Source organism: Zootoca vivipara, chromosome 2, assembly GCF_963506605.1.
Source record: "Zootoca vivipara chromosome 2, rZooViv1.1, whole genome shotgun sequence".
Classification (NCBI taxonomy): domain Eukaryota; kingdom Metazoa; phylum Chordata; class Lepidosauria; order Squamata; family Lacertidae; genus Zootoca; species Zootoca vivipara.
In genome coordinates this window covers 123,157,223-123,184,989 of record NC_083277.1, presented here as the reverse complement: position 1 = coordinate 123,184,989, position 27,767 = coordinate 123,157,223, and the positions used below count along the sequence as shown (strand labels likewise).

At 48.4% G+C, this 27,767-nt stretch overlaps 2 protein-coding genes across 4 annotated transcripts in view; both read right to left on the bottom strand.

Moving 5' to 3' along the window:
- GMIP (GEM interacting protein) overlaps positions 1-19,233 on the bottom strand; it is a 94,077-nt gene extending 74,844 nt beyond the window's left edge. For 2 of the 3 annotated variants that reach the window (XM_035101737.2, XM_035101750.2), the window contains exons 1-2: positions 18,290-19,233; positions 11,617-11,754 (exon numbers count right to left, since the gene is read on the bottom strand). In XM_035101737.2, the coding sequence (XP_034957628.1) occupies positions 11,617-11,754; positions 18,290-18,545 (394 nt within the window). In that variant the 5' untranslated portion in view covers positions 18,546-19,233. The remainder of the gene's footprint in view (positions 1-11,616; positions 11,755-18,289) is intronic. The other variant, XM_035101744.2, reaches the window with a different exon arrangement.
- Positions 19,234-21,805: 2,572 nt separating this feature from the next.
- NXNL1 (nucleoredoxin like 1) lies at positions 21,806-25,927 on the bottom strand. Its single transcript, XM_035101823.2, has 2 exons — positions 25,602-25,927; positions 21,806-22,903 (listed from the first exon to the last, which is right to left on the bottom strand). Exons 1-2 carry the CDS (start codon positions 25,925-25,927, stop codon positions 22,603-22,605), a joined length of 627 nt encoding a protein of 208 aa, XP_034957714.2. The 3' UTR covers positions 21,806-22,602.
- Positions 25,928-27,767: the final 1,840 nt, after the last annotated feature.

The window sequence follows — 27,767 nt, the reverse complement described above, 5'->3', positions numbered from 1 at the left end:
TAAAACAACATAGGAAGGCGATTGGGGGGGACAATGTAAAGAGCAATTTAGCCAGCAGATTGAGCCATTCGGCCAGCAGATTTTGTTGCAAATTCAAGAGAAAAGGGCAAGGTGAGGCTAATGAAGCCGCTGGCATGGCAACTGTCACGGTGGCCGGAGTGGACTACTTCAGAGTAACGACGCCACGCAGCTCTGCATTTTATTCTTTTATTGGTGCTGCGTATTTACAGTGCTCAAGTCATTGCTATTTACACGGAGTGATGTGGTCAGTCGGTTTCAGAACCTCCTAATGGCTTTTGGCGCGTCTTTCTCCAACACAAAAGCTTTGGCAGACCCATCCTCTTGCCCCTCCTCTTCCTGCGTAATTCTGGAGTTGGGGGGATGGGTCTTCCCCCCTTGCTTGCCCCTTCCTGTCCCACCTGGGACCCTGGCTCCTCTACCTTGCCTGAGCCTCGGACACGACTTCCTGCTTCCCCACTGGAATCGGAACTCTCCCTGCTTTCCCCTTTGCTCGGGGACGGGCTTGAACTCAGGAGGGGAGGGACTTCGCGATATCCCCTGTCCCTCACATCCACCCCCCTCCCAAGCTCTCCTTCACCCCTCCCCAGGCCCCCCCCATGTGTCGGTGACGACTGGAAGCCTAAGAACTCAGTGCTCTCCGAGCCCGTTGGTGTGAATACCTCCCCCCAGTCCTGCGAGCCCCCCCCCTTCCGCCTGGGCGGACGGGAATCCCAAAAAGTCCGTGGCGTCAGAGCTGGTGGGGGTAAAAACGTTCTGCCAATCTGCTCCTTCCTCTGACTGGGTGGATCTCGGTGACACCCATACCTCATCCTCTGGTTCCTCAAACTCCGCTTCCCAGCGCCATGGTGAGCTGCTCTCCCGTGCCTCCTCCTCCTCCCCCTCCCTTTCCATGTGCCAGGGCTTGGGTCTGTGGGGAAAGAGGGCGTGAAATTCTTCCACCAAGAATTCCTCCTGTATCTGAGTGGCTGGGACCCATTCATTCTGGGACGGTGGAGCATCCTCCCATGCCATGAGGTACTCCAGTCCCCCCACCCCCCACCTTGAATCCAGGATGGCCGTGGCCTCATTGAGTTGCTCCCTGCCTTCCCTCTCCCCCCCTCCCTCGGGGGTTTGTTCGCTGTCTCGGAGCCTGCTGCTTTCCCTGTACGGCGACAGCAGCGATCTATGAAACACTGGATGCACCCTCATGTCCTCTGGCAGTGCCAGCCTGTATGCCACCGGGTTTACCTGTTGCGTGACCGTGAAGGGGCCCAGCCTTTTGGGTGCCAGCTTTTTGCACCTCCCTCTGGTGGGAAGGCCCTCCGAGGACAACCACACCTTGTCCCCCACCCTGATGACCTCCCCTAGTCGCCTGTGGCGATCTGCCCCCTTTTTGTACGCTTCCTTGGCCCTCTCCAAGTGTTCTCTGAGCTGCTGGTGCACCGTCTCCAGTTCCTCTGCCCAATCCTCAGCCTGTGGGCCCTCCTCCTCCTCCTCCCCCTCCCTCTCTGGGAAAGATCTGAGGTCGCGCCCGTAATTGGCCTTAAAGGGCGACACCCCTGTGGAGACGTGCACTGCATTGTTGTAGGCAAATTCTGCTAGTGGCAGGCGATCCACCCAGTCCGTTTGCCTCTGGCTGACGTAGCATCTCAGGTACTGCTGCAGAATGGCGTTGACCCTCTCCGCTTGTCCGTTGGTCTGCGGGTGTCTAGCCGTCGACAAGCTGACCTCCACCTGCAGGAGGTTCATGAGCCGCCGCCAGAACCTGGAAACAAATTGGCGGCCACGATCCGAAATAACCCTTAAAGGTAATCCATGCAGTCTGAAAACGTGATCAACAAACAGTTTGGCTGTCTCTTCTGCAGAGACTGCCCTGGCACACGGTATAAAGTGGCACATTTTGGACATGAGGTCCACCACCACCAACACTGCGGTCTTACCCCGGGAAGAAGGCAGATCTGTGATGAAGTCCATGGACAGCACTTCCCACGGCCTGTGTGGCGTGGCTAAGGGCTCCAGCAACCCTGGTGGCGCTGCTCTGACCACCTTTGCCCGCTGGCAGGTGTCACAGCCCCGTACATAGTCTCGAACATCTTCCCTCACCCCTGGCCACCAGAAGTGTCTCATGACTAGGTGAGTGGTCTTGTCCCTTCCAAAATGCCCCGCCGTTGGGTTGTCGTGCATCTGTTTGAGGACCGTACGTCTGAGCTGGGTGGTGGGCAGGTACAGTGCCCCCTTGTAGAAAAGCAGCCCTCTGCGTTCTGCAAAGTCTTTTGCCTGCTCCCTCCCCCCTCTCAGTTCTCTGAAGATGCGGTTGGCAAAGTCATCCGCTGCCGTCAGTGCTGTGAGTTCTGCCTCGCTCACCACTGCTGCTCCGCAGGACCATGCCGACGGGGGGAAAATGTGCCTTGGGGCTGGTGGCTCCTCCTCCTCCATGTACTCTGGCTTGCGGGAGAGGGCATCCGCCCTGACGTTCTGCTCTCCCGGGATGTAGTGCATGGAGAAGTTGAAGTTCGAGAAGAACTCTGCCCACCGTATCTGCCGCTGGTTGAGCACCCTGGCAGTTCTCCAGAACTCCAGGTTCTTGTGGTCTGTGCACACCTGGATGGGGTGCTTGGCGCCCACCAGGAAGTGTCTCCAATGTTTGAACGCAGCGTGGATCGCAAGAAGTTCTTTGTCAAACACGGTGTAGTTGCGCTCGGGCTGTGTCAACTTCCTGGAGAAGAAGGCACAGGGTCTCCACTCCCTGTTGGTGTCCAGTTGCAACAAAATGGCGCCCACAGCTTTCTCAGAAGCATCTGTCTCAATGCGTAGGGGCGCGTCCTGGACCACGTGGAACAGGTTCTGGTCCGAGGCGAACACCCTCTTGAGGCTTTCGAACGCTGCTTGCGCCTCTGGTGTCCACCTGAACTTCTGCTTGCCTCTCAGGCAGTCAGTGATGGGAGCCGTAACGCGAGAGAAGTTCTTGATGAACTTCCTGTAGAAGTTGGCGAAGCCTAGTAGGCGTTGGGCATCTTTGCGCGTCCTGGGGCTGTGCCAGTCCAGGATGGCCTGCACCTTGTCCTTGTCCATCGCCAGCCCCTTGTCTGACAGCTTGTAGCCCAGGAAGTCCACCTCCTTGGTGTGAAACTTGCACTTCTCCAGCTTCACATACAGGTGGTTCTCCTTCAGGCGCTGCAACACTTCCCTGACATCTTTCACATGCTGCACTGGGTCATTGGAATAGATAAGGATGTCATCCAGAAAGACCAGGCAGTTCTTGAAGAGGAGGGACCCCAGGACGTGGTGCATGAAGGCCTGGAAGCATGCTGAGCCCCCTTGCAAACCGAAGGGCATCACCAGATATTCAAAAGAGCCGAGAGGCGTGAACATCGTGGTCTTCCACTCATCGCCTTCCCGGATCCTGATCAAGTTGTACGCCCCCCTCAGGTCTAGCTTGGTGAAAATCTTGCCCCTGCGTGCTGCTGTCAGGAGATCATCCACTCTGGGCATGGGGAAAGCCACTGGCTCTGTCACCGAATTCAGCCGTCTAAAATCCACCACCAGGCGGCGCTGTTGCGTGTCTTTCTTGTCCACCCAGAAGACCGGGCTGCCCCCTGCTGCCTTGCTTTCTCTGATGAACCCCCGCTTGAGGTTCTTGTCGATGAAAGCGCGCAGATCCTCCAGTTCCTGGTCTGACATGGCGTACAGCTTGGCTGGGGGTATAGTTGCCCCTGGCACCAGGTTGATCTGGCAGTCAAAAGGCCTGTGTGGGGGTAGGTGGTCGGACTCCGCTTCGCTGAAGACCTCCTGCAGGTCCCAGTACGGCTTGGGTATCGCCTCACCCCCTTTGACGTGCATGGTGGCCACCGTGGCTATCGGAGGCCCCTCCCCTGGTTGGTGCTGCATGCAATGTTCCAGGCAAAAGTCCGATCCAAAAGTGAGGCATCTCTGGTGCCAACTGATGGAGGGGTCGTGGCGCGCCAGCCAGCTCATGCCCAAGACGATGGGGGGGTCTGAGATGGTGGTGACGTTGAATGCCAGTGTCTCTGAGTGCCTTCCCACCGTCATTCTCATGGGGGGGGTTTGATGAGTGATGGCCCCCCCCAGCAGCTCTCTGCCGTCAATGGTTGCCACGTGAAGGGGAAAATCCAGCTGCAGAAGCTGGATCTGGTGCTCTTCTGCAAAGTTTCTCGAGAAGAAGTTCGCTGAGGCACCACTGTCAATTAAGGCAAGGACTGTCAGGGGATAGCCATTAGGGAGCGTTAGCGTGACTTCTAGAACCACTCCTGCTCTGGGAGGGGTGGGCTGGCTCTGCTCCTCTCTGTGCGGGTGGGTGGGCTGGGGCTGTTGTCTGCTGACTGTGCCTGGCTGCTGCCCCTTGTCTCCTGCAGCCAGGCTTTCCCGTTTCCCTGCTGTGGTGCTGCGTCAGTGGGGGAGGGCACCACCGTTCCCGCCCTTCCTTGCCACTCCCTGCGATGTGGGCAGTCTCTGACGATATGCTGGGGGGAGTTGCAGAGAAAGCAATTCCCGCCCTTTCCCTCCTTGCGTCTTGGCGCCGCTGGGGTTTGAAAAGCCCGCGCGCGCGCGCTATCAATCTGCATGGGTTCCTGGTCCTGGCTGGCCCCAGGCGTGGCTTGAAAGGGTTGTTGGGGGAGTGGTTTCTCCTGCGACCGTGGGAACCAAGCCCGCTTTGCGCGCGTTGCTTGTTTGTCGCTCCACCGGGATTCCTGTCTCACCCCCACCGCCAGAGCCGCTTTGCTCAGCTGATCCATATCACTGGGCTTTGGACCTCTCGAGAGCTCATCCTTCACCTCCTCATGCAACCCCAAGTAGAACGCCGCTTGCATTGGGGGGGACCCCAGTTCCCACCCCAATCTGTGCACCAGCATGGTGAATTTCGCCCAATACGCGCGAACTGTCATATTTCCTTGGCGTAAATTATGAAGTTCCTCCTTAGTCTGGTCCATATGACTATCGGACGAATACATCGTTTTCAAACCTTCTAGAAATAGTTTGACATTCTTCATGCAAGGATTCCTTGTTGCAATTAACGGTCTTAGCCACTCCCTGGCTGCCCCGGTAAGGTGCTCCACAATAAACGCTACTCTGTGCTCATCATCAGGGAACTCATCGTGGTGCAGCTCAAGAGCATACACAATCTCAGTCTCAAAGCCTTGAAATTCCTTCGGGTCTCCATTGAACTTGCTAACTAGGGTCCCAGCTCTCCTTCCTGGCAGCACTTGGACTTGGGGTGCCCCTCCCGCCTTGTTTTTCTCTGCATCCAGCTTGTTTTGGAGGTCTACCGCCACCGCCCTTAATTGCTGCTCTTTTTCCTGAAGCTCTCTCACCTGTTCCGCAAGTTGTAGCCGGTCGTCCTGGACCTTCTTAGTCTCCTCTTTAGCTGCCTTCAATTCTCCCTGCGCCTGCAGCGACAGCTGCTGCAGTTCTAGCTGGGCTTGCTCCGCGATCTGCCGCCACTTCTCCGCCTCTGACACGCTCATCCCGGCAACTCCAAAGTAGCCCAAAAATGATTAGGAGGTTGCTGTCACGGTGGCCGGAGTGGACTACTTCAGAGTAACGACGCCACGCAGCTCTGCATTTTATTCTTTTATTGGTGCTGCGTATTTACAGTGCTCAAGTCATTGCTATTTACACGGAGTGATGTGGTCAGTCGGTTTCAGAACCTCCTAATGGCTTTTGGCGCGTCTTTCTCCAACACAAAAGCTTTGGCAGACCCATCCTCTTGCCCCTCCTCTTCCTGCGTAATTCTGGAGTTGGGGGGATGGGTCTTCCCCCCTTGCTTGCCCCTTCCTGTCCCACCTGGGACCCTGGCTCCTCTACCTTGCCTGAGCCTCGGACACGACTTCCTGCTTCCCCACTGGAATCGGAACTCTCCCTGCTTTCCCCTTTGCTCGGGGACGGGCTTGAACTCAGGAGGGGAGGGACTTCGCGATATCCCCTGTCCCTCACATCCACCAATGCTGTTGCTGCTAGGATTACCTCACTAAGATGGCGCTGAGGTAAGACGTGCTTATCGGTGCTCTTCGGACCTTTTTTAATCTTTTACATTTTTAACTTAATTGACCCTCTGGATGCCAACTCTACCTCCTGGAAACGACTTTAAAGATTTCAAAGACTTTGAAGCACTTTACATTTGCTGCCGGTTCCCTGCTATAACAACGCTCTGAGAGCTTTGGCCCAGCTCCAGCCTGCTCCCTGTCTCGCTCTTATCAGCCGGCCGGTCAAGGTTGCCAGAGAGGGGAGAATGCTGCTGCTCTAATCGGGGAGAGGGGAGAGCAAAAGCTGGAGAAAAGGCTTGGCAGGAGGACGCTCTGGGGGCTTGTTTAAAGCCTGGATAAGACATTCCCTGTGCCTAACCCCAGCAAGATCCCCCTTCGTTACTACCTCATTTTATGGTGAGCTGGCGTGCCGAACAGAGTTGTTGGAGCTGCGAGACTGCGACCTGCCGGTAAGCAAGTCTATGCGGAGGTGAGGAGGAGAAGCTGCGGTGGTTGCAGCAAAGTTTACTCCCTTTCTCTGAGCCCCCGTCACCCCCGTTTTTTTATGAACTTATTTTAAATTTAAATTTTAATAAACTCATTTTAAATTTGGGTCGATCATGGGCTGCAGCAAGCGTTTGAGGGAGAAGGAAGAGCCTTTGCCCCTCCCTAAGCCAAAGTTAAAGAGAACAGACCTGCAAAGGGGCAAAGGAGGGAGTGGCCAGGCAAATTCTCAGGCTGAAGTAGAAACCTACAACCGCTTTCTCCCTCTGGAAGACCTTGAAACATCCCATACCCTGAAGGCACAGTGCTCTTTCTCTCAATCAAGAGTCCAAATGAGTACACCAAAAATTAAGCAGACCCTTTTGGCCGAGGAAGCAATGCCAGACCCAGCGGAATGCCTCAGAAGTGAGCAGTTGCATTTGATTATCAGGACTCTTCATTGTATTTTTAAAAAAATGGATGCAATATCCTTACAAGTATCTAACCTCATGCAGAAAGTTGGGAACCCTGAACCCAATCCATTGCAAAGCCTACCCTATGAAAGAAAGCCTCCAGTTGACCAACCCCCCAAAGTTGAAAACAGAGGGAAGCATAAATATTGCTCAAATAACCAATTAAATAAACAAGCGTTAGTCCTGCATCCAAAGAAAATCTGCCTTTCTATTTGGAATGGAACAAGAAAATGGCTAAATTTAGAAGGGGCAAAGGATTGTTTAAGCAAAATTTTAAAGATCAAGCACCAACAAATTGACCTACATGCGGTGCTTCCTCTCTTACAGCGAGATGGCCTCCTTAAAGTGATACTAGCCTTTCATTCCTCAGAGATTCCTTTTGAAATAGTGCGTCGGAAAAAGACTTTAGCTACAATTAACATCATCCCTACGAGGGTGTTTGTGGACAACACGATTAAACCTCTATTATGCAGAGTTGCCGGAAATACTCCTCCAAGAGCAGAATGCCCTATCATATCAAGAAATGAGATTGACACCCAATCTTCCCAGTCAAATCTACCCCCTCTCCGAACATCTGAGGGGCCTGATCCTGATAATCTGCAAACATCCCTGGATGAAAATGCGCTTATCATCTCCTTTGGTGACCTCCCACTGTTGCTGCTAAGTAAGCTTCCTTACTTAGAAGAGCGCTGGGCAAAAGCAATGCCTCCCCCCCCCCATTCCTTGCCTTTTGCCTCTCTAGCCCACCCCGCCCCACTCACTCCTTCAGAATAATAAAATCGAGTACAGCAAAAGGATTTCCCTCAGACAAGCAAAGCCTCCCTCGCCACCAGCTGGACTCCCCGAAACTGCAGGCCAGACGCTCTCCCGGCACGTGGGGGGAGGGCGAGGAAGAGGACAGCAAGCTCCGCGCGGCCCTGCCCCCTACTCTTGAGTGGCGTGTGAAGCAGCCAATGGAGCCTCGCCTCACCCCTCCCAAGAGTAGGAGGAGCTCCGTCTGTGAAAAGTAAAGGGAACTTAGGGAAGAATTGCCAACTGCGGAGGAATGGCAGGAGAAGCTGCTAGAAGTCCTGGAAGTGTCTGAGTTGAGCGGGAGACTCCGAGATCGGAGTGGAAGAAGATGGGAAGCAATTTGAAATTTATTTAAAGAATAAGCATATAATTGACTAGAATTAGTGGAAGTGAGGGAGGCTGTAGTTAATGATAATTTAATTAAGAAGTGAGATATAGATAGAATATAAAAGGATAAGATGTAAAAGATAGATAAATAAGGTAATATTAAACTAATAATTAGAAATTATATAAGATTTAGAGTTTACTACAGATGATATGTAAAGAATCGCAGAAGGAGGAGGAATGAGGAAGCCAATAGATTAGAAATAAGGGTTATAAGTTAGAATTTTTGTTTTTATATTTTTTGTATTTTTTGTGTTTTGTGTTTTCTTTTTGTGTTTTGTATTTTTGTATGTTTTTGTTGTTTGAAAATATTTAATAAATACATATTTTTTAAAAATAAGACTGGCTAAGTTGTGTTTAGGAACAGAATACTGTAGAACAAAACAAAGACAAAAGGGAGAACAGAAGAAGAAGAAGGGGGGAATTAGAGTAAAATATAAAGAAGAAATAAAGGCGATAGAAAGAAAAAGAGAGGAATAGTAATAGTAATGATAAAAAATTACAGTGGTGGTCCAAGTTATAGCATGAAGTAGGTGGCCACAAGGGGGGGGTACCATTGAAAATGGGTGTGTCTGTGATTTGTATTATTATTGTTATTATTATTTGTTGGGGGGGAGGACAGAAAGGAGAGGGGGGGAAGGGGATGGAGGGGGTAGGAGATTTTTAAGAGTTAAGAAAGAAGGAAAGAAAGCAAACAACAAAGAGCAAAAAAGAAAAAAGAAAAGAAAAATCTGAAGATGTTGAGGTGGTGGTGCTTAACAGTAGTGTCTGTGTGATTCTCTTTAAAGAGAAAAAGAAAAATGGGGGAAGGAGAGAAGAAGAAGGGGGAAAGGGGGAGGAAGGCAGAAAATAACAATAGCAATAACAGTAAAATGGTGATAGTAATGGAATTGGCGGGGAGGGAAGGACTCCTCTACAAACAAACAAACAAACAAACAAGGGATTTTTATGCTATTCTTTTTCTATTTAATTTTTTTTAAATGAGAGATAGAAAAAAAGAAATAAAATAAAAATAAATAAAAATTCAAAAGAACAGCAAGTCTGGGATGAAGCAGCAATCCTATGGCCTGTGTTGCTTCAGCGCTCTCTTCTGGGGGCCACTATTTTAATTCTTAAGAGAAAAATTTGAGGTAATTTTTTGGGTGGGAGGGAAAGAAAAAACGTATTATTAAGAATTTTTAAAAAAAATAAGGAAAGGGAATTAAGATTAAAAAAATAAAAATAAAAGGAAACGAAAAAAGAGAGAGGCGGTTTTGAATAATAATGAAAAATATTCTTCCAGTGGGGGGGGGCAACACTGCGCTCTCTCTTCTTCCACGGGGTCCTTCGTCACGTGGCCTCCCTCTGGGTCCTGGCTTGGCCGCACAATTCTTCGTGGCCCCCCTGGCCCCCCTGGTGCTCTTCCTCTCCCTTTGGCGGGAGTAGTAAGCTGGGGAGGTTGGGGCTCTCTTTTTCTTTTTCTCCCCCCCCCCATGTTGGCTCCAGGGGCCTCCAGGCCCAGAGCTCTGCTCGGCCATTGGCCAGGTGTTCTTGGTCCCGGCTTGGCCCAAGTCGCTGGGGGGGGGTTCTTGGCAACTGCCTCCAGCGGAGACACTGGGCGCCCCCGGTTCCCCTCTGGTGGCAGCATTGGTGGCGGCAGTCCTGGTGGCAGGGGAGCCAGCCAGGCAGCACAGTTGATGCTGGCTGCCTTCCGGAGCTCCATGCCACCGTGGTGCTCGCCACTTTGCCTCGCTGGAAGTTAGCTACAGAGTTTTTGACTTCGATTCGAATTAACACGTTTAATTAAAAAAAAGAAATTTCTGCAAAAGGAGTGATATACAGTATCCCAAATATTTCCTGTGTGTGATATTTATCTTATCCATGTTGTTTCTTGATTCTTCCTGTTCTCCATCTATCCTGCACAGCATCGCTACTTCCACTCTTCCACTCTTTCCCCCCTTTGTTCCCAGAAAATGAGGCAGAGACACACCATCTTTTTTGTGTTATTGTTTGAGTCTAGATAGAGTTCAGATACGCGGGTGGCGTTGTGGGTAAAACCACAGAGCCTAGGGCTTGCTGATCAGAAGGTCGGCGGTTCGAATCCTTGCAACGGGGTGAGCTCTCATTGCTCGGTCCCTGCTTCTGCCAACCTAGCAGTTCGAAAACACATCAAAGTGCAAGTAAATACTGCTCTGGCGGGAAGGTAAACAGTGTTTCCGTGTGCTGGGTTGGCCAGAAGCGGCTTTGTCATGCTGGCCACATGACCTGGAAGCTGTACGCTGGCTCCCTCGGCCAATAACGCAAGATGAGCGCCGCCACCCCAGAGTCGTCTGCGACTGGACCTAATGGTCAGGGGTCCCTTTACCTTTACCTAGAGTCTAGATAGAGAATGAACTGGTGTCCTGCCAATACGTTTCTCCTTCTCGGCCAACTTTCTCAATAACGATCTGGCATCCCAGCAAAGCCTTGGCAGATCTTCAAAGTCCAGGTCCTCCCATAGCAGTACAGTGAAAGTTTGATGCTTTAAATCCATTTCCATTTTCTCACACAGTTATATTTTTCATTGCAGTCCATAAATATAATCCTCTCTCTTTTAATCTCTTTTTGCCTTTTATCAGTTTGTTAGCATTCAAGGGGTGGGTGGGTTGCCAAATCCTTTATGTAGCAAACATGATATATATAAACAAAGGGTAAAGGCTCCCCTCTTCACATACCGTATTTTACATCAAAGTCTTTTCAATTCGAGTCATAATGGCTTTGTAGCTGTTTCAATTTAGCAGTTTGTGATTTTGTCCCAGCTATTCCAGCACGTGTCTGTATATTAGTCCTAATTTCACTCCAATAAAGTGCCTCTGCTTCATTAATGGCTGAATAGGGAGGTTACCAATAGGCAAAGTGCTTTTGCACTCAGCGTCTCCCTGCCTCTCAGATTCCATGCCGGAGCGAGAGCCAGGTACCGAGACGATCTGTGAGTGAAGCTCACTTCCCCCGGGCCCTGTGGGGAGCTTACAAGGACAATTACCCTCAAATAATCCTTGTTTATTCTTCGCTAATGGTCTCTGCTATTGTGGGAGCAGCATCCATTAAGGCAGACAGGAACCAGAAGCCAGAAGGAAAGGCCTCCTAGACCTTCAATAAAAGATGGCACTGTGCTTAGAATGCAAAACTAGGATTGCAGGAGACCCAGGTTCAAATCCCTGCTCCGCCACCCAGCTGACTGGCTGAATCTTGCCGCCTGCTGAGGCTGAAATAGGGAAGGGGGGGGGAACCATGTATGCTTCTCTGAGCCCCTGAAGGGTGTGGGAGAAATGCAGCACATAAATATACAACGACAGTGTGGAAGAGGGAACTGTGGTAGACACCGCTTCTCATTACTGAGCCATGATAAATGACGCTTGCTAAATTTCCCCTCCTCTGTATAAATAAGGTATTCTTCTATTCTATATGCCGTTACCCCATCCTCTAATTTGTCTTTGGAAACATTGTTCAGGGGGGCTTGAAAGTACCTGGGGTTAGATACTCACCATTCATACAGGTGATGAGGGAGGCAATGGCTGGCTGAATGGCAGGACCGTTCAAGGCTGGGTACTTGCTGAGAAAGGATGTGGTGGCCTGGAGCAAGTCAGCCAGTCTAACCTCAATTGGGCCTGAGAGGGCATCGCCTGCAAACAAAATAACAGCAGATAAACGGGTATTATTATTTTTATCTCAGATTTTATTGGGTTGTCATAACATAACGTAATAAATAATAAACATGTAATTCATTTAATTTATTGCATAAAATTTATATACCACTTAACTGTTAAAAAAAACTTTCAAAGATAAATTTAAAAACACAATACTTTAAAACGTACTAAAGTTAAAATGCTAAAATATATTAAAATTCACATCAGCATTTCTAAGCATCAGGGTAGGCTTGCCAAAACAAGAATTCCTCCAGCAGGCACCCAAGAGAATGAAGTGCAGGTGTCTGTTTAATAGCAACAGGCAGGGAGTTCCACAATGGAGGAGCGAGTTCTTATCAAGGCAAAGGAGGATTCAGAGGTAACTGTAGTGTTGTCAGTTCCGCTGATGGAAGCAGTTGAGGGGGCACATTTGGAGAAAGGCAACCTCATAGGCAAACGGGTCCCAAGTTGTTAAGGCCTTTGCATGCAACACCTTGAACCTGACCTGGTGGCAGATGGGCAACCAGCGCAGATCTCTGGGCACAGGCATCCTGTGCGGACAAGGCCTCACTCTCCGACATTGAGAGTCTCAGGCTCTGCCTACTGAGCTATCCCGTCCTTGTTCAATATTAAATCAACGCATAACCGTTGTTGTATTTTTGTATCAATGGCTTTGTGCAGTGCTTTTTCTTTTTAGGTGCAACAGCCATGCAAGGGCGAGGCTGGGATTGAAGAACGCATGTCTGTTGCGTCCTTCTCATGCCACCCTGCCAGCCCTGAGCTGCTTTGTGAGGCTGTGTTCGGATCTGAATGACTCACACAACAAATCATTCAGATCAGTCCCAGCCTCGCAAAGTGGCACAGGCCTGGTAAGGCAACATGAGAAAGCCAAATGCACAGTTCCGCCTCAAAAAATGCACCCGGAGCCATCAGCCCAGCAGCACACACCCCCGGCACTACGCCCCTGACCTCTGATAGAGGAAGAGGCATTCCTACAAGTATCTCAGTCCCAAGCATGGGTGCCGGGGGGGGGGGCAGGTGCCCCTCCTAAAGCAAGTAAATAAATGAAAAATATTTAACTAACTTAACTAATACTAAACTAATACTTAGCATCACAGATTACTCGCTTGCACATGTTCTGTAAAATTTTGCCCTGTCCCAACCCTGACTCTCCTACCCACGTGTGTTATGTGAAGCGACATTTATTCTACCCAAAGGCACGGCCCTGTAAAAGACTCATATTCAGTTGATTCTATGCTGCAGCCTATTTCCCCCCCCCCTCCCCATCCCCTACGCAGGCAGGCCCCTTAATCCGCTCAGCCTAGTCTGCAAAGCTGAGGTGAGATACTGTGGACAGGGCAGATTTCATCCCTGTGTCTCCCCCCACCCTGTCCTGACCCATTACCTATCCCTGTCCCCTATTTGCCCCCCCACCCCACCCCAGGCAGGCCCCTACCTCCACTTGGGAATGTTGGGCCTTGTTGCTGCAAAAGGCCTGTTTTCAGCTGGTTGCTGTAGAATTTTGTGATGCCATCTGGTGGCGTGGCTTTCAAGGCAGCAGTGGCGATCTGCCTTTCTATTGGATGCTGCTGGAATCTTCAGAGCTTCTGCTGGTGACGTCTAATTTGGGCGCCACTTTTTGTGTTTAATCTTTATTTTAGGTATGAAAGGTTTGCTTTTTTGGATCCCTCACTGATGGGGCTGGGGCTAATCTGGTGGCGGGCGGGGGGCAGGCTGGGCAGCGCCCCCTCAATTCTGGCACCCTAGGCAGCTGTCTAGTCCGCCTAAATTGACGCGCTGGCTCTGATCATGCAAATGTTATTTTTGCAGCATGCGACGCCGTGTACTGCGACGGGCAAGTCACCAGCCGAGCTGCTCCTAGGTAGAAGGCTGGTAACGGTGCTGGATTATGTCCACCCAGATAAAATGCCAAACCGTAATTCAAGAGCAACCCCCCAGGCTGAGACTGACACAACAAGGCCCCTGAAGTTCTGGTCTGGGTGAGGAACTATTCACGAGGTCCACGGTGGGTGGCCAGTGTGATCACCCGGGCTAGTGGACCTGTGTCCTATTATGTGACCTTGGAAAATGGGCAAGTTTGGGAGAGACATATAGATCAGCTGAGGCTCTGGGCGCTCAGCAGGGAGGAGTCAGGTGCAGAGAATTTACAGACTGAGGATAATTCATCCCCGGCTAATGACGCACAGCTGCAAGACCAGAGTGAAAATGGCCCAGAGGTGCAGTCACCAGGGGCTTCAGCAAATGAACCAGGGTCCACTAGTCCTCATGGTGACAAGGTACAGGTAGGGGACCCTGAGCTGTCTGGGACTCCATCCGTTACTGATGAAACTGCTATAGCAGCCCCTCCACCGCAGGTAACACCCAATCCAGAACCTGTGACACCTGTTGTCAGGAGATCAAGTAGAAGTTGTAGGACCCCACAGTACCTGAGGGATTACATCTGCTGCGCTCACTAGGGGGGGGAGGGGTGTTGTGTATTGAGTCAAAGGATTTTATATCTGTATTACTATTGTCTGTATTTGCTTTTGGGTAAAGTAACTGCCTTTTAGTTCCAGAAGGTACAGCTACTATTGGTTCATTTAAGCTGCTATATTTGGATCCTCTGTCTTATTGGTTTCCTCCAAAAGGCAGCACTGTGATTGCCTCCAAAATGTCTCCCTTTCTAGCTAGTCCCCCGTCCCTATAAAAGTAGCTTTCCTCTCCTCAGAGCTCAGTCTTGTTTGCTTTAATAAAGAAGTGTTACTAGAGAACTGTCTCCAGCATATTATGTCAAGCGAGCTGAAATCACAAGCCCCACATCACAGTCACAACACAGGGGACATCTGGGTGGAGCACTAGCAGGGCTCCTGCTTTCCACAGTCGCAGGTGTTCACCCGAGGCTGACCTATGGTTGGTGCCCTAGATTGGTACCTAGGGTGCAGGTAGCTAGTCGAATCAGAGCCTATGTAACTCCTCACTTGATTGTAATCAATCAAGTTGTGGCCTAAATTCTGTAACAGGATGCTGGTTGAAGAGGATGCAAATTTGGTTAATCTGAAAACAGGGCTCCCTGTTGCTGAGCGCCATCTGGTGACTTTTCTCACAGGCTGCACAATGGGGCAAGCACCAGCCACCTTGGTCCCCACCAAAGGAGGCATTTGAGAATGCACTTCTCTGTCAAAGCAGACATACATAAATTGTTGGATTATTAGTTCATTGTGTCATGGAAATAGCCAGGGCCCTCCAAGTCCATATCAAGCACCTAGCGACTCACCCATGCCTGCCATTTGCATTGGGGCAGCGGCAGGTGAGCTCCTGTTCACTCTCATGCACTCTGGATCAGAACTGCAGCAGGAACAAAGGGCTGAAGCTCACACCAGGGTCCTGATTTGGATTGGGGCAGGGTGGGAAGCATGCTTGCAATGTACTTTTAAAAAGTCATTCACACAATTGCTGATTGCGTGAATGGTGTCCTGTTTAGCCTGGCCCTCGTGAGGGTTGCTGCTGGTGTCCAGCTGCAGCTTAGTATAATGAGGTTTGTTGCAAAGACTGCATTGTGACTGTGGAGCTTCTGATGAGGCATAGAGACAGCAACCTATTGCAACAGGCAGTGCTGTAGTTACGGTACAGGGGTGAGGACTAGCCGGAAGCTTTCAGAGGGGCGCCATTGAGGCTCCAGGGCAAGGCTTTTTTGTCTTATGACCATTTCCTGAGTGTTAATGATCTGAGGTTGCAATCACTTACTTAATTGCTTCTTATCTGGGAAAAAGTTCCATTACAGGACTTACTTCTGAGTAGACCTGCATAGGACTGCACTGTTAAAGTCTAGCGATCAGGGAACATGATGTTTTTTATTTCTCCCAGCACAAAGATTATGACTCTGTGAAGAGGAGTTGTTGGGGGGGGCAGCAACCTTGTGCCACAATAACCACTTGTTTCTTGTACTGATTTGGGAATAATTCAACATGCCTTGAACAGTTCTGGCTGGTGTGCCTACTTGAATAAAATATGGGAGGGCGGGGCGGTAAGCCCTGCCCCAGATAATCGACCACAAGATATTGCACACAAACACCATTTGAATGGCAATGCCCTTTGGGGGGAGGACTAGCCCCCTCAAATATTTTATTGGGGGGGCAGAAGGGACCTTGGCCTCTGGGAGTTGGCTAAAGTCCTTGCCCTCATTAGAGTCCCACCATAAGCTCTTCAATCAATCTGGAAACACTTTTGTAGCGATGCCATCTTTGCCAATACTGCCTTACCCATGAATTAACATGGGGCACAATCCCCAAGAAGATTACTTTTCAACAAACTTAATTTAAGTCAATGGGGCGGGCCCAGTCCTGGTGGCAGCACCCAGCATGGTGGGGCACTGGGTGGAGCCTACTGAGCTTGATGCTTTCACTGTCTCCCAACACCTGTAACCCACTGGGGGTGATGCAGAACGTGTTAGGATCTCTTACACTTGAGTAGGACCCTGGCAGAGACACATGCCTGACTGGCATGTTCCCTCCTTCCTGGTCGAATATTTGGGAGCTTCAAAAGCTTTCTCCAGCCCGAACACCACAGCGACTAATGCCAAGAAGCATTAGCACACTTAGGGATCTGCAGAGTTTGCACAGTTGTGTAACAGAACTCAGCAACTCAGCATTTTGGTTAATCTACTTTTATTTACATATAAACACACATGGAGCACTGCAACATGGCTCCCTCTCTCTCTAGCATCAGGCAGCAAAGATAAAGGACAATAGTCCCACTTCAGGAAACACAGTAATACAAACATCCTGTCTTCGTCACTTCCCACTCTGCAGAGTGAAAAATATACACAGTCATGTGATAGACAACAATCCCATGACAGTAGACACGGGGAATGAATCTCCAACAGAACGTCCCCATTTCTGAGCCAACTTATGGGCTCATCAAGGGGTGACAGTCCTGAAATCATTGGGGGGGGTGTCAGTGGCCACAAAAGAGAGTAAAAATGACCAACAGTTGGCAGTGCTAATTCCTGAAATCCCTAGGCCAGAATTCAGGCATTAGAAGATGGGAGTTATAACAGCAGTTGGCCGCAACCAAAGGCTTAAGTGCATTTAAGCCTATAGATTTTCATTGACTTAAGTGCACTTAAGTTTGCATTTGCTTTCAGTGTAATTAAATTTTTAACCGTTTTAACTAGACATCATTCAATAGAATACCTTGAGAGTGTGTTCTAACTTCTAACAACTGGTTACCACCCTTCAAAAATAGAGCAGGATAGCCACTTTAATTAATCACTATTATACATGAATACAGATGATTCAGAAGTCTCGCATCTTTTCTGCATTCTGATCAATGTTCAGGGGTGTGAAAAATTATTGTGCTTGACTTTAAAAACAAACAAATCAATATTAACTAGAGTAGAGTCAGCATGCTGGCCATGGGTATAGTGTTCAGCTTGATTGTGAGAACCAAATATTAAAATCTTCCGGATGCGCAACCTCATTCATTCCCATTGCCTTGTACTGCATGAGCCACTACTGGTTATAATGCATTTTCTAAAAGTTTAAATTTATAAAAAAAATTTATAAAAAGTTTAAATTCATGTGTAAACCCTAGAGTGGAAGGTTAATAGGTGACTGACTAATCAATGTAAATAAATAAAAAATGCATTTTGAGTGGGATTGCTGCATAGTTCAGCTTCTGGACCCAAATTTTGGACACAGTTTCCACCATCACTTCTCAGGTACTGTCTCCAGACCCAGCCCTGGCACGGCTGTCCCTGGAGCCTGATCCCAACTCACCAATCCATCACACACAAATCTCTTGAAGTTATGCTTCTTGCCACGGTCAAAATGTCAGTGGCTTCCCATTGGAAATCAGACTCACCTCCTTCCCAAGAGTAGCTAGTGAATGGGACCTTGCACTGTCAGAACACCTGACACACAAGCAGAGAGTCCTAAGTGGTTCATCAAAAAGAGTTTTTCTCCTATGTTAATTGATCCACACAGCCCACTAAACCCCCTGCTCCACAGATTACTAGGTGGAGAGGCTTTATTGAGAACTAATTTAATTCACCTTTTTCTTCTTATATGTGATGATTGTATGTGGCATTGCATTCTCATTTGTCTCCTGGTTTTCCCCTCCTCTCTGTATTTTCATTTTATTTTTCTATTTTTATTTTGTACATTCATTATTTTTACTGCATTTTGTATGTGCTTGTCAGTAACCATTCTATATGAAAAAATGACAACAACAAAAGACAGATTGCCTCTACTAAATGTAACACTTAGTTTTTAAAATTAAAAACCATATATTATTCAAAAATTGTATTTTGAGATGAATGTTTGAAAACAAAGTCTGAAGATTAATTGCAGAAATGGAAGAGAACCACAAGTAAAAAATCATGCAGAAAATCGCAGAGAAGGGAGGCAGATTCACCCCTCCCAAGCTTAGCTCACCCCCCCCCAGGGTTGTTGTGAGCCCATGATGCCCTTCCAAGGTACTTGGAGGAAGTGTGAGATGACTCACAAGTAAATAAAATGCTTCCAATACTTGCCATCTTGCTGGAAAAGTTTCCGGAAATGCTGAAACTGTTTGTCCATTTCTCTGAGATGTGTAGTGACTTGAAGCAGCTGGTTGGGGCAAAGAGTCACACACCCCATGCCTCCCCCAGAGGTGGGTGTCTGCACAGAAGCCCACACATCACTCAGGAAACCTGAATCGCTGGCTAAGAGCCCATTGCCCAGTGGTGACTGGCTGCCATTGCAAGGGCAGGTGGAATCATAGTGGTCCCTGGCCTTATTCATGTTCATCCCTCGGAGCCTGGGCACAGATGACAAGCACCACAAGCACAGCTGCCTTCGGTGCTAGAGAGTCCCCTGTCTCGCCCTCCCTTGAACAGCCCACAGGCTTCAGCATTTGTTGTAAGACCCCCCAACTATTTCCTAAGCATCCATGGTCTGCATCCGCGAGTTGTCCTCAGATTCTGAAGGCACATGACTGCTCTTTTCCAAGGGCTCAGCAGTTCTCCCAGTGAGTCAGAGTCCTTCAAGTGGGAGGGGAGTTCCAGAGGCATGGATTGGGAACAGTTAAGGCACAGGTGGGATCAATCATGCCTTGGAATAGTCTTCAAATGAAAGGTCCAGTCTGACAGTTCTGTGGAACACACACCCAGATATTCCCCTCTTGAAAATGGCAGGAGTGAAATGGTTTTCCTTTCTTTCTTCTTGGAGAGCTCTGTCAGATTCTCGAGCGAAGGTGTGCCCTAGATTGAGGAACGAGGTCGGGAGAAAGGAGTCTCGTTTGCTGTTGGCCTCATCACACAAGAGCATGGACTAAAGTCATCGCCTGAAAGCTGTACCCCAGGAGAGTCTTAGGCATCCAGAGGAAGTCTGCATTTCCTTTCGTTTAAACCCGGTCCAAGGACCCCAGACTCAGAAGTGTTGGTACATGTCACATGTCTATGAGGAATCCTGGAGGAGTCATTCGGGTTACAGGGTGTCAGACAGGGCAGATTTCCCACATTCCATTTGCAGGAGTGATGACATTGGAGGGTGGAGTGTCTCTGCCCAATCCTCCCACCTTTCTCTCTTTTATTAACCATTTCCTTCCTGAAAGCCTTGGATATGTTTTCTCGGGAGTCCAATTCAAAGCCCAAGAGGTGGAACATGAGCCTTCTCAACAAATGGAGGGTAATGGCATAGGGTTGCCTATTTCCACCCACCAGCCCTCAAGGTCCTATTCCTGTACCTTTAAAAGCAGCCTAGCAATTAGAAATTTAATGTGGCAGAGAAAAAGGTGAAGTGCCTAAGACAAGATGGAAGTTGTGAATTAGGTAATCCCCTAGTTGAAATCAGCAATCTACTCTCTTTCAGCCTCAGGCCCTGTATCTCCAATATGGTAGTACTAGCTTGCCTTACAAAGTTGTAAGAATTTTTGTGGATATGTGTAAAGCAGGTACTAAGAAAATATTATGAATGCCAGTGTTTAAAGCTACACTAATAATACAAATGCTACTTTTCAGTATCTATCATCTTTGAGAATTCTTGGAGAACAGGTGATGTTACCTGTGGATGGGAGTTGGGCAAATCTTCAAAAAGGTGGAAAAAGAAGACTCAAGTAACTACTGACTTACCCGTCAGGAATCATTACCGGGAAAAGTCCTAAAACAAAAAATTCAACAGTCGGTCTGTGAGCACTTAGAAAAGGATGCTGTGATTACTAAACCCCAGCATGGTCTTTGTGTATCTTGATTTCAGTAAGGCTTTTGACAAAGTCCCTCATAATATTCTTGTGAGGAAGCTGGTAAAATGTGGGTTGAACGAGGTAACTGTTAAGTGGATTTGTAGCTGGTTGACCACATCTGGAATACTGTGCCCAGTTCTGGGCATCACAATTTAAGAAGGATATTGACAAGCTGGAATGTTTACAGAGGAGAGTGAGAAAGATAACTGAGGTTCTGGTGTAGCCTTATCAGCTACTAAGGGTCCTTTAAGTTGCCCCAAGCAGGACAGAGATAGTCAAAACGACACCGGGGTTGAGTTCTTCCAGAGAAAGAATTTTATTTCTTATTAATAAGAGACTCAAGGTGGCTACTTCCACGACATGAGTAAAGAAACACAAATTGCAAAGCTCTCTTATACCCTTCTTTGGGGCTCTTTCCCCCTCCCTGTAAATGTGCGCACGCAAGGGGTTCACGCACGCAAGGGGGTCACTAATACACGTCCTGTGCGTAAACACATGCTGGCTTAGGCAGGGGTAACATAAATAGGGCTATAGGGGACAATGGTGATTTACGCATCTTCCCCCCCTTCACATCATCTATGCATATTGTCAATTACTGTCGAATTCATATCTCTGGGTGTAGACTCTAAACACATGCTGGATCAACAAAGCCTTTAGCCTTCAGTTTACGCGTCAAACTAGCAGCCTTGAGTAAGCAGCAGCCTTGAGTAAGACTACGCATCAGACATAGCCAGCCATCATCCAGCCTTGAGCTGGGCATCCTGTTCCTTTGGCTTTGCACTTTGACACACTTTGGTGCAGAGACACAGAGGCACTGAAAAGCATTTTAAGCAAGACATCCCAGGGCTACAGCCATACAGTCAGAATTCATACAATGCAAGCAATGCAAACTATAGGATCCGATTTAGCTCAATAATACAATTAGCAAATCACTCTCTACACTGGAAACCCTTGCAGTGCATTTCCTTTGCAATGAAATGAATGCATTTACTGACAGCATTCTCCAAGGTTTGAAACACTCCCAGCCCTGCCTGGGGATGCCAGCGATTGAACCTGGGAGCATCTGCATGCAAAGCACAGTTACATAATTTTGTCACAACAGACAGTGAGATGATTATCATAGGACTGTATTTGGTGGAAGATGAACTGAAGTGGAATGGTTCCAGTACTGCAGGTGACAAACACAGAGCGAAACAGAAAAGGATGCCTTCTTACAAGCCTTCTCTTTAAGCTGCCGCTGCCGCTGCCACTGCCGCTGCCGCTACCACTGCCGAAGGGGTGGTGTCTCCCCTTCACATTAACACCCTGGCACAGTCAGCTTGATATTTACAGCCTTTATTACATATGGACAAGAAACAGCTACAATTCAGGATTATGCGTCCGAACCCGTTGAGTCAGATTCAGGGAATGGCTTCCTTCGATTCCCGCACCAACAAGGTAGGCGGGGGAATTGCACGAGAGGTCTTTGACCCTTACATTTCGTTTCCCTCCTTGTCTGTGCTGATTTGAAAACCCCCTCCCTTCCAGAGTCTGAGCTCCCTTCCCGAGCCTCTGGGGGGTTGAAGGGCTCTGCAGCATCCCTGAGCTCTTCCTCCTCGTGGCTCATCTCTGCCCTCTCTTCCGCTTCTTCTGTCTCTGGGCGGTTGAAGGGTTCCACAGCATCCCCGAGCCCCTGCTCTGCCTCTCCTGTCACTTGCTCCTCCAAATTCTCCCTGACAACTGGGGATGTCCGGCAGTACAGATCTCCTGCCCCCTTCCCCCTTTCTTTTGACTGATCGGGGGAGGCTCAGGAGTCATGGGCAGGCGGCTGTTGCCCAGTTTTTTTAAAAAAACTCTGAGCATTTATGTTTCACAGGGTGCGAAAGAAGGCTTTGCACCTAATCTGGTAACCATAGTTTACAGTAGTTATTGTCTGAGCCTAAAGCAAGTTGTAGGGACCCAGGTGGCGCTGTGGTTAAACCACTGAGCCTAGGGCTTGCTGATCAGAAGGTCGGCAGTTCGAATCCCTGTGACGGGGTGAGCTCCCGTTGCTTGGTCCCAGCTCCTGCCAACCTAGCAGTTCGAAAGCACGTCAAAATGCAAGTAGATAAATAGGAACCGCTACAGCGGGAAGGTAAACAGCGTTTCCATGTGCTGCTCTGGTTTGCCAGAAGCGGCTTTGTCATGCTGGCCACATGACCTGGAAGCTATACGCCGGCTCCCTCGACCAATAATGCGAGATGAGCGCGCAACCCCAGAGTCGGTCACGACTGGACCTAATGGTCAGGGGTTCCTTTACCTTTAAAGCAAGTTGTAACAGAATATTCCAGTTATGGAACAGGGAGATCCATATGAAAGCAGATACTACTGTATTGTACTCTGTGTAGTGCTGCCTTTGAATCACTGAAGTTTTATTATACAGTGGTGCCTTGGAAAAGCACCATTGGAAACAGGAAATTTCATAAGTCGAAGCAACCCTATCTAAAAAGTAAACCAAAAAGGCACTTAGATTTTCAGAAGCCTGAAATCTGTGCTCAGTAACAATTTCTGTGCTTGTAGGTAACAATCATTATCCTGCACACTGGTCATGGGTTGGGAAGAGTTAAGCTCAACTACAACAAAGCAACTGTGGGAAGAAATGTCCTGTCAGGAGAACACTTCTTCTTCTTCGTTGTCATCTTTGCTTCTTTTTCTGCTTTTACTGTTTGCAAGCTTGTATTTAAGCCGACGGATGGGATCCATGATGCTCCTCAGAGGCATGTTGTCAAAGTCCTGGGCCAGGAGGAAGTTCCTCTCCACCAGTTCAGCTGCCTCCTGCCAGTTCCTGAAGCAAGCAGGGCCCACCTGCTTAATCTCCTCCACTGCGTTTTCAGCAAGGACTTCCCCGTTTGGCTTCAACACCACCACCACTGGGGGGTTCATCACAGAAAATCTCAATTCCAGTTCCCTGGAAGTTAATACAGAAAGAGAGATGAAGCTCCAAGGTTTTGAATAGAAGCTTGAAGAAGTCCGGAAAACAATGGGTTTTGCCAGTTAGTTAGTTAGTTAGTTAGTAAGTCTAACTGGAAAGAGAAGTTGCTGAATTGCAACTCATTACCAAACTTAAAACCATGGAGAGATCTGGAGGACATTGGATTCTTATCTCATTATACATGATAAAGCTTTCTTTAGCACCTCAGCCCTTGCTTTTTCCTGCAAGACCAATTGCAGTCATTAACAGTCGTTAACAGTCATCAACAGGTTTACCACTCCTATCAGCCAATCACCCATTCCCACCACCCTTCGGAGTAATCCCTCCCCACCCTCTGACTATACAGTGGTGCCTCGCTTAACGAATGCCCTGCTTAACGAAATTTCTGCTTAACGAAAGGTTTTTTCTAGTGGAGGTTGCCTCGCAAGACGAATTCGTTTTACGAAAAATTTGTCTAGCGAATCGCGGTTTCCCATAGGAATGCATTGAAATTCAATTAATGCGTTCCTATGGGCAAAAATTTTTTTTAAAAAAATTCAATGCATTCCTATGGGATTCGCTAGACGAATTTTTCGTTATAAGAAAAGACCCGTGGAACAAATTAAATTCGTCTAGCGAGGCACCACTGTACATAGGGTCTGGTGACTTCTGTTTCAGTGTAACTGAAGAAGTGTGCATGCACACAGAAGCTCATACCTATGACAAACTTAGTTGGTCTCTAAGGTGCTAGTGGAATGATTTTTTTTAAAAAAAATTTTTGACTACGTCAGACCAACAACTAGTTAGTTAAAAGGTAAAGGGTAAAGGGACCCCTGACCATTAGGTCCAGTCGTGACTGACTCTGGGGTTGCGCGCTCATCTCGCATTATTGGCTGCGGGAGCCGGCGTATAGCTTCCAGGTCATGTGGCCAGCATGACAAAGCCGCTTCTGGCAAACCAGTGCAGCACATGGAAACGTCGTTTACCTTCCCGCTGTAGCGCTTCCTATTTATCTACTTGCATTTTGACGTGCTTTCGAACTGCTAGGTTGGCAGGAGCTGGGACCAAGCAACGGGAGCTCACCCCGTCACAGGGATTCGAACCGCCGACCTTCTGATCAGCAAGCCCTAGGCTTAGTGGTTTAACCACAGCGCCACCTGGGTCCCAACTAGTTAGTTAGTTAGTTAGTTAGTTTTGAAACCAAATTGCTTGCTTGATGATTGCTCATTTTCTTTGCCCAGTTACTGTCTCCGAGCATATCTACACATTATATATCATGGGGAGGCCACCAAAAATCTCTGTGTCCAGTTCTTATCCCCTGCAACAAGTAGGATCACTTACTCAGTATTGTGACATCATCACGTTATGCATTTTCCCACCTTCAGTAGTGGGAGCAGTGATCTCCTCTTGGGAAAGTGAACGGGTGGTGGGCCCTGGTGGCTCTAATGGTGAAGCCAGGTCAGGAGGCAAGGGTGGAACTTTGGGGAGACAGAAGAGGGTGCAGAAAGGCACCCGATTGGGAAGCTCCCTGGGGAGGACCCTCCTCCCCGGAAGACTTTTGGTATCCCAGGACTCTGACGTGGTTGGTCCTATTCTGCTGCGTCCCGCCCAGCGGTTGTCCTTGAGCAACTCCCCCACCCCACCTCATCCTGATATGCCCAGCCTATCTACACCTCCCGACAACTCAGCCTTATATTCCCTCCTGTGTGCAAGTCAGTCCGAGGCATGAAGGTATTTCAGGGAGAAGCTACCCCTTGCAATTCAACAGTTCACCACATGGGTGTGCTGCACAACCATGCAGCAGCTCCTGGCAAAGGTAATAGAATCTTAGAGTTGGAAGGGACCCAACCCAAGGGTCATCTAGTCCATCCCCCAGCGATGCATAAACCAGGGGTTCCCAACAGAATTTTCTCGAGGCCCCCTCATCGAGCCGCTATTGTGACAAGGACCCCCATTAATTCCTAATCCTAAAATTAAAAAGTGAGAGCCAAATTAAGAGTCTTTTTATATTTTATATTTATATGTTTTTTACAGTTACGATTTAGGTTCAATGGACACTGACAAGATCGGTTCGAGAGTGACTGACTTACTTGCTTGAACATCAAATGCATTATCTTCCTCTTCATCTGTAGGCCTTTGTCGTTTTAACGAACCACTTTTTAACCAACGGTCCATTTTTAACTACGCGAACTGTAGCTTCCGCGAAAAACAACGCTGTGTTTACAAACACTACTGTTTTGCAAAGAGGCAGCGCATGCCAGGGAGGAGGGAGGGGAATGGAGAAGACAGGGTACCTGCGCAGTAGCGCACAAATTAAGCCAACGTGCACAAAGCATCTTGAGGAGGTGAGCGTTAGTAAAATGCGCGCGCTGCCTCTTTGCAAAACAGTAGTGTCTGTAAAGCGCCACCTAACGGCATACAGCAGAACTACTGCCTCTATCTAATTCTAGTTTTGCACTAGACTCTGCTCATGCAGGAAGCGGCCAAAACAAAAAATCTGTTATCATACAAAATATATTTAATATATTTTTTATTCTAATAGCATCTTGCGGACCCCTCTGGCATAGCTCGCGGACCCCTGGGGGTCCCCGGACCACCTGTTGGGAACCACTGGCATAAACTATGCAAATATGCCTCTGGTGACTCACTTTGAATTTGCCCATTGTCTAAGCTGTCTAAGCACTGGAATCCCTACCTTCTGAATTCATCCTGGAAGGGCAAAAACAACCATCTCTTGGGCATGGTCTTCAGAAACTTGTCTTGCTTCTCCTCAGTCTCATCCAGGGAGACAAAGACCAGGACCAGCTGGGATGCTCTCTCCACGTAGAATTCATCTGTGAGCCTCACAAAAAATTCTTTCAGGATGGGTGCAAACTCTTGACATCGAAGACATTCACCAGAGCCAAAATACAGCAGCATAATCTTGTTCTCCAATGCTCGGGTGAGCTCACGTTCCAGCTCCAACTTATCCTTGTCCTTGTTGTTCACAATTAGGGTCTTGTTGGTAAAAATGACAGCCATGGCTACAGACTGATTGTTGTGCTAAAGAACCATTTTATGGTGCCATATTCCAATTTTAGGGCTGAAAAGGAACAAGAAGGCAGTATCAGGGAAATTATTCTTTTTCTTAGCTTCATCATGCATTCATAGAATTTATTTTTATTGAATCATTGATTGAAGTATTCAGGGTGGGGTGGGGGAGTGTTAGACTGGACTGTACTACTTTCCTCATTTGTTTGTGTGCTTGTGCGTATTTTCTAGGGTTTCTGCCTCTTGGATTTGTGTGACTGTCCAGGCTTGTGTGTGTGTTTGTTTATGGCCGGTGACCTTGCAGGTGACCTTGGGAGTGTGCTCTCCCTGAGCACATGGTCTGAGGGGGTGGGGCTTCTGTGGAATCAGTTGAGTAGGTGTGGGTGGAGCTAGTCAGTGGCTGGAGCATAGCTGCCAAGTTATCCCTTTTTTAAAGGGATTTTCCCTTATGCTGAATAGGCTTCCTCGTGAGAAAAGGGAAAACTTGGCAGCTATGGCCTGGAGTTCAGCGGCACATGCCGCTAGGCGCGCGCAGTTTGTCCCATCTTTTACATTTAGGGGAGCTAGTCTTAAACGTTTATTGGGGGAGACCTAGGCTGCTGCTGCTGCTGCTGCTTCTTCTTCTTCTTCTTCTTCTTCTTCTTCTTCTTCTTCTTCTTCTTCTTCTTCTTCTTCTTCTTCTTCTTCTTCTTCTTCCCTGACTTCAAGCTGTTCAAAATGGAGGTTAAGGGAACAAATGCAGTCACCTGCAATTCCTGCGCAATGTTTGTATTCTTGCCAAAGGATGTAGACGGCTACACCTGGAGCAATTGCAAGTTGATTGCCCTACTAGAAGACAAGGTCCAGCAACTTCAGGCCCGTGTATCTACAGCTTTTCTTGGATGCAGCAGAGCACAGTGTCTGCACCAAGGAGGAGACATTCCCCAACACAGGACCCAGATGTATGGAGGAACGTGACTCATAGAAGTAGAAAGCCCAGGGATCACTCTTGAGTGTTTAGAACTACACAATCGATTTGAAGTGCTCTCCCTTAACATGGAAGACGAAGAACAGACTCCATTTGAAGATCTCTCCCTCATCACAGTTGATCAGAGATATGAAGACGAGCAGCAAAGTCAGTCCTCCAGGAATATGCAGGTGACCTTGGAAGGGACAGCACATGGAAGAATCCCGACCAAGCCTATGAGGAGGCGTGTAGTGGTGATAGGGGATTCCCTACTGAAGGGTACAGAAGCAGTGGTCTGTGGGCCTGACAAGATGTCTCGAGAGGTGTGCTGTCTCCCTGGGGCCAAGATCCAAGATGTAACAGAAGGGCTGCAAGGAATCATAAAACCCACTGACAAATACCCCTTCCTTTTGGTCCATGTGGGAACCAATGACACTGCAAGCCATAGCTTACAGAAGATCAAAAATGATTATGAGGCTCTGGGCAGGAAGTTGAAGCAATTAGATGCACAAATTGTCATCTCTTCTGTCCTCCCAGTTGAACGACATGGCCCAGGGAGAGAGGGAAAAATAGGGGAAGTGAACAACTGGCTTCGCAAATGGTGCAAACAGGAACGGTTTGGATTCTTAGATCACGGTCTGCAGTTTCTTGAAGATGGACTTGATTTCAGAACCACTGGCAATAATCTTTGAAAATTCCTGGAGAACAGGCGAAGTTCCAGCAGACTGGAGGAGGGCAAATGTTGTCCCTATTTTCAAAAAGGGGAAAAGAGAGGACCCAAACAATTACCGCCCAGTCAGCCTGACATCAATACCAGGAAAGATTCTAGAGCAGATCATTAAGCAAACAGTCTGTGAGCACCTAGAAAGAAACTCTGTGATCACT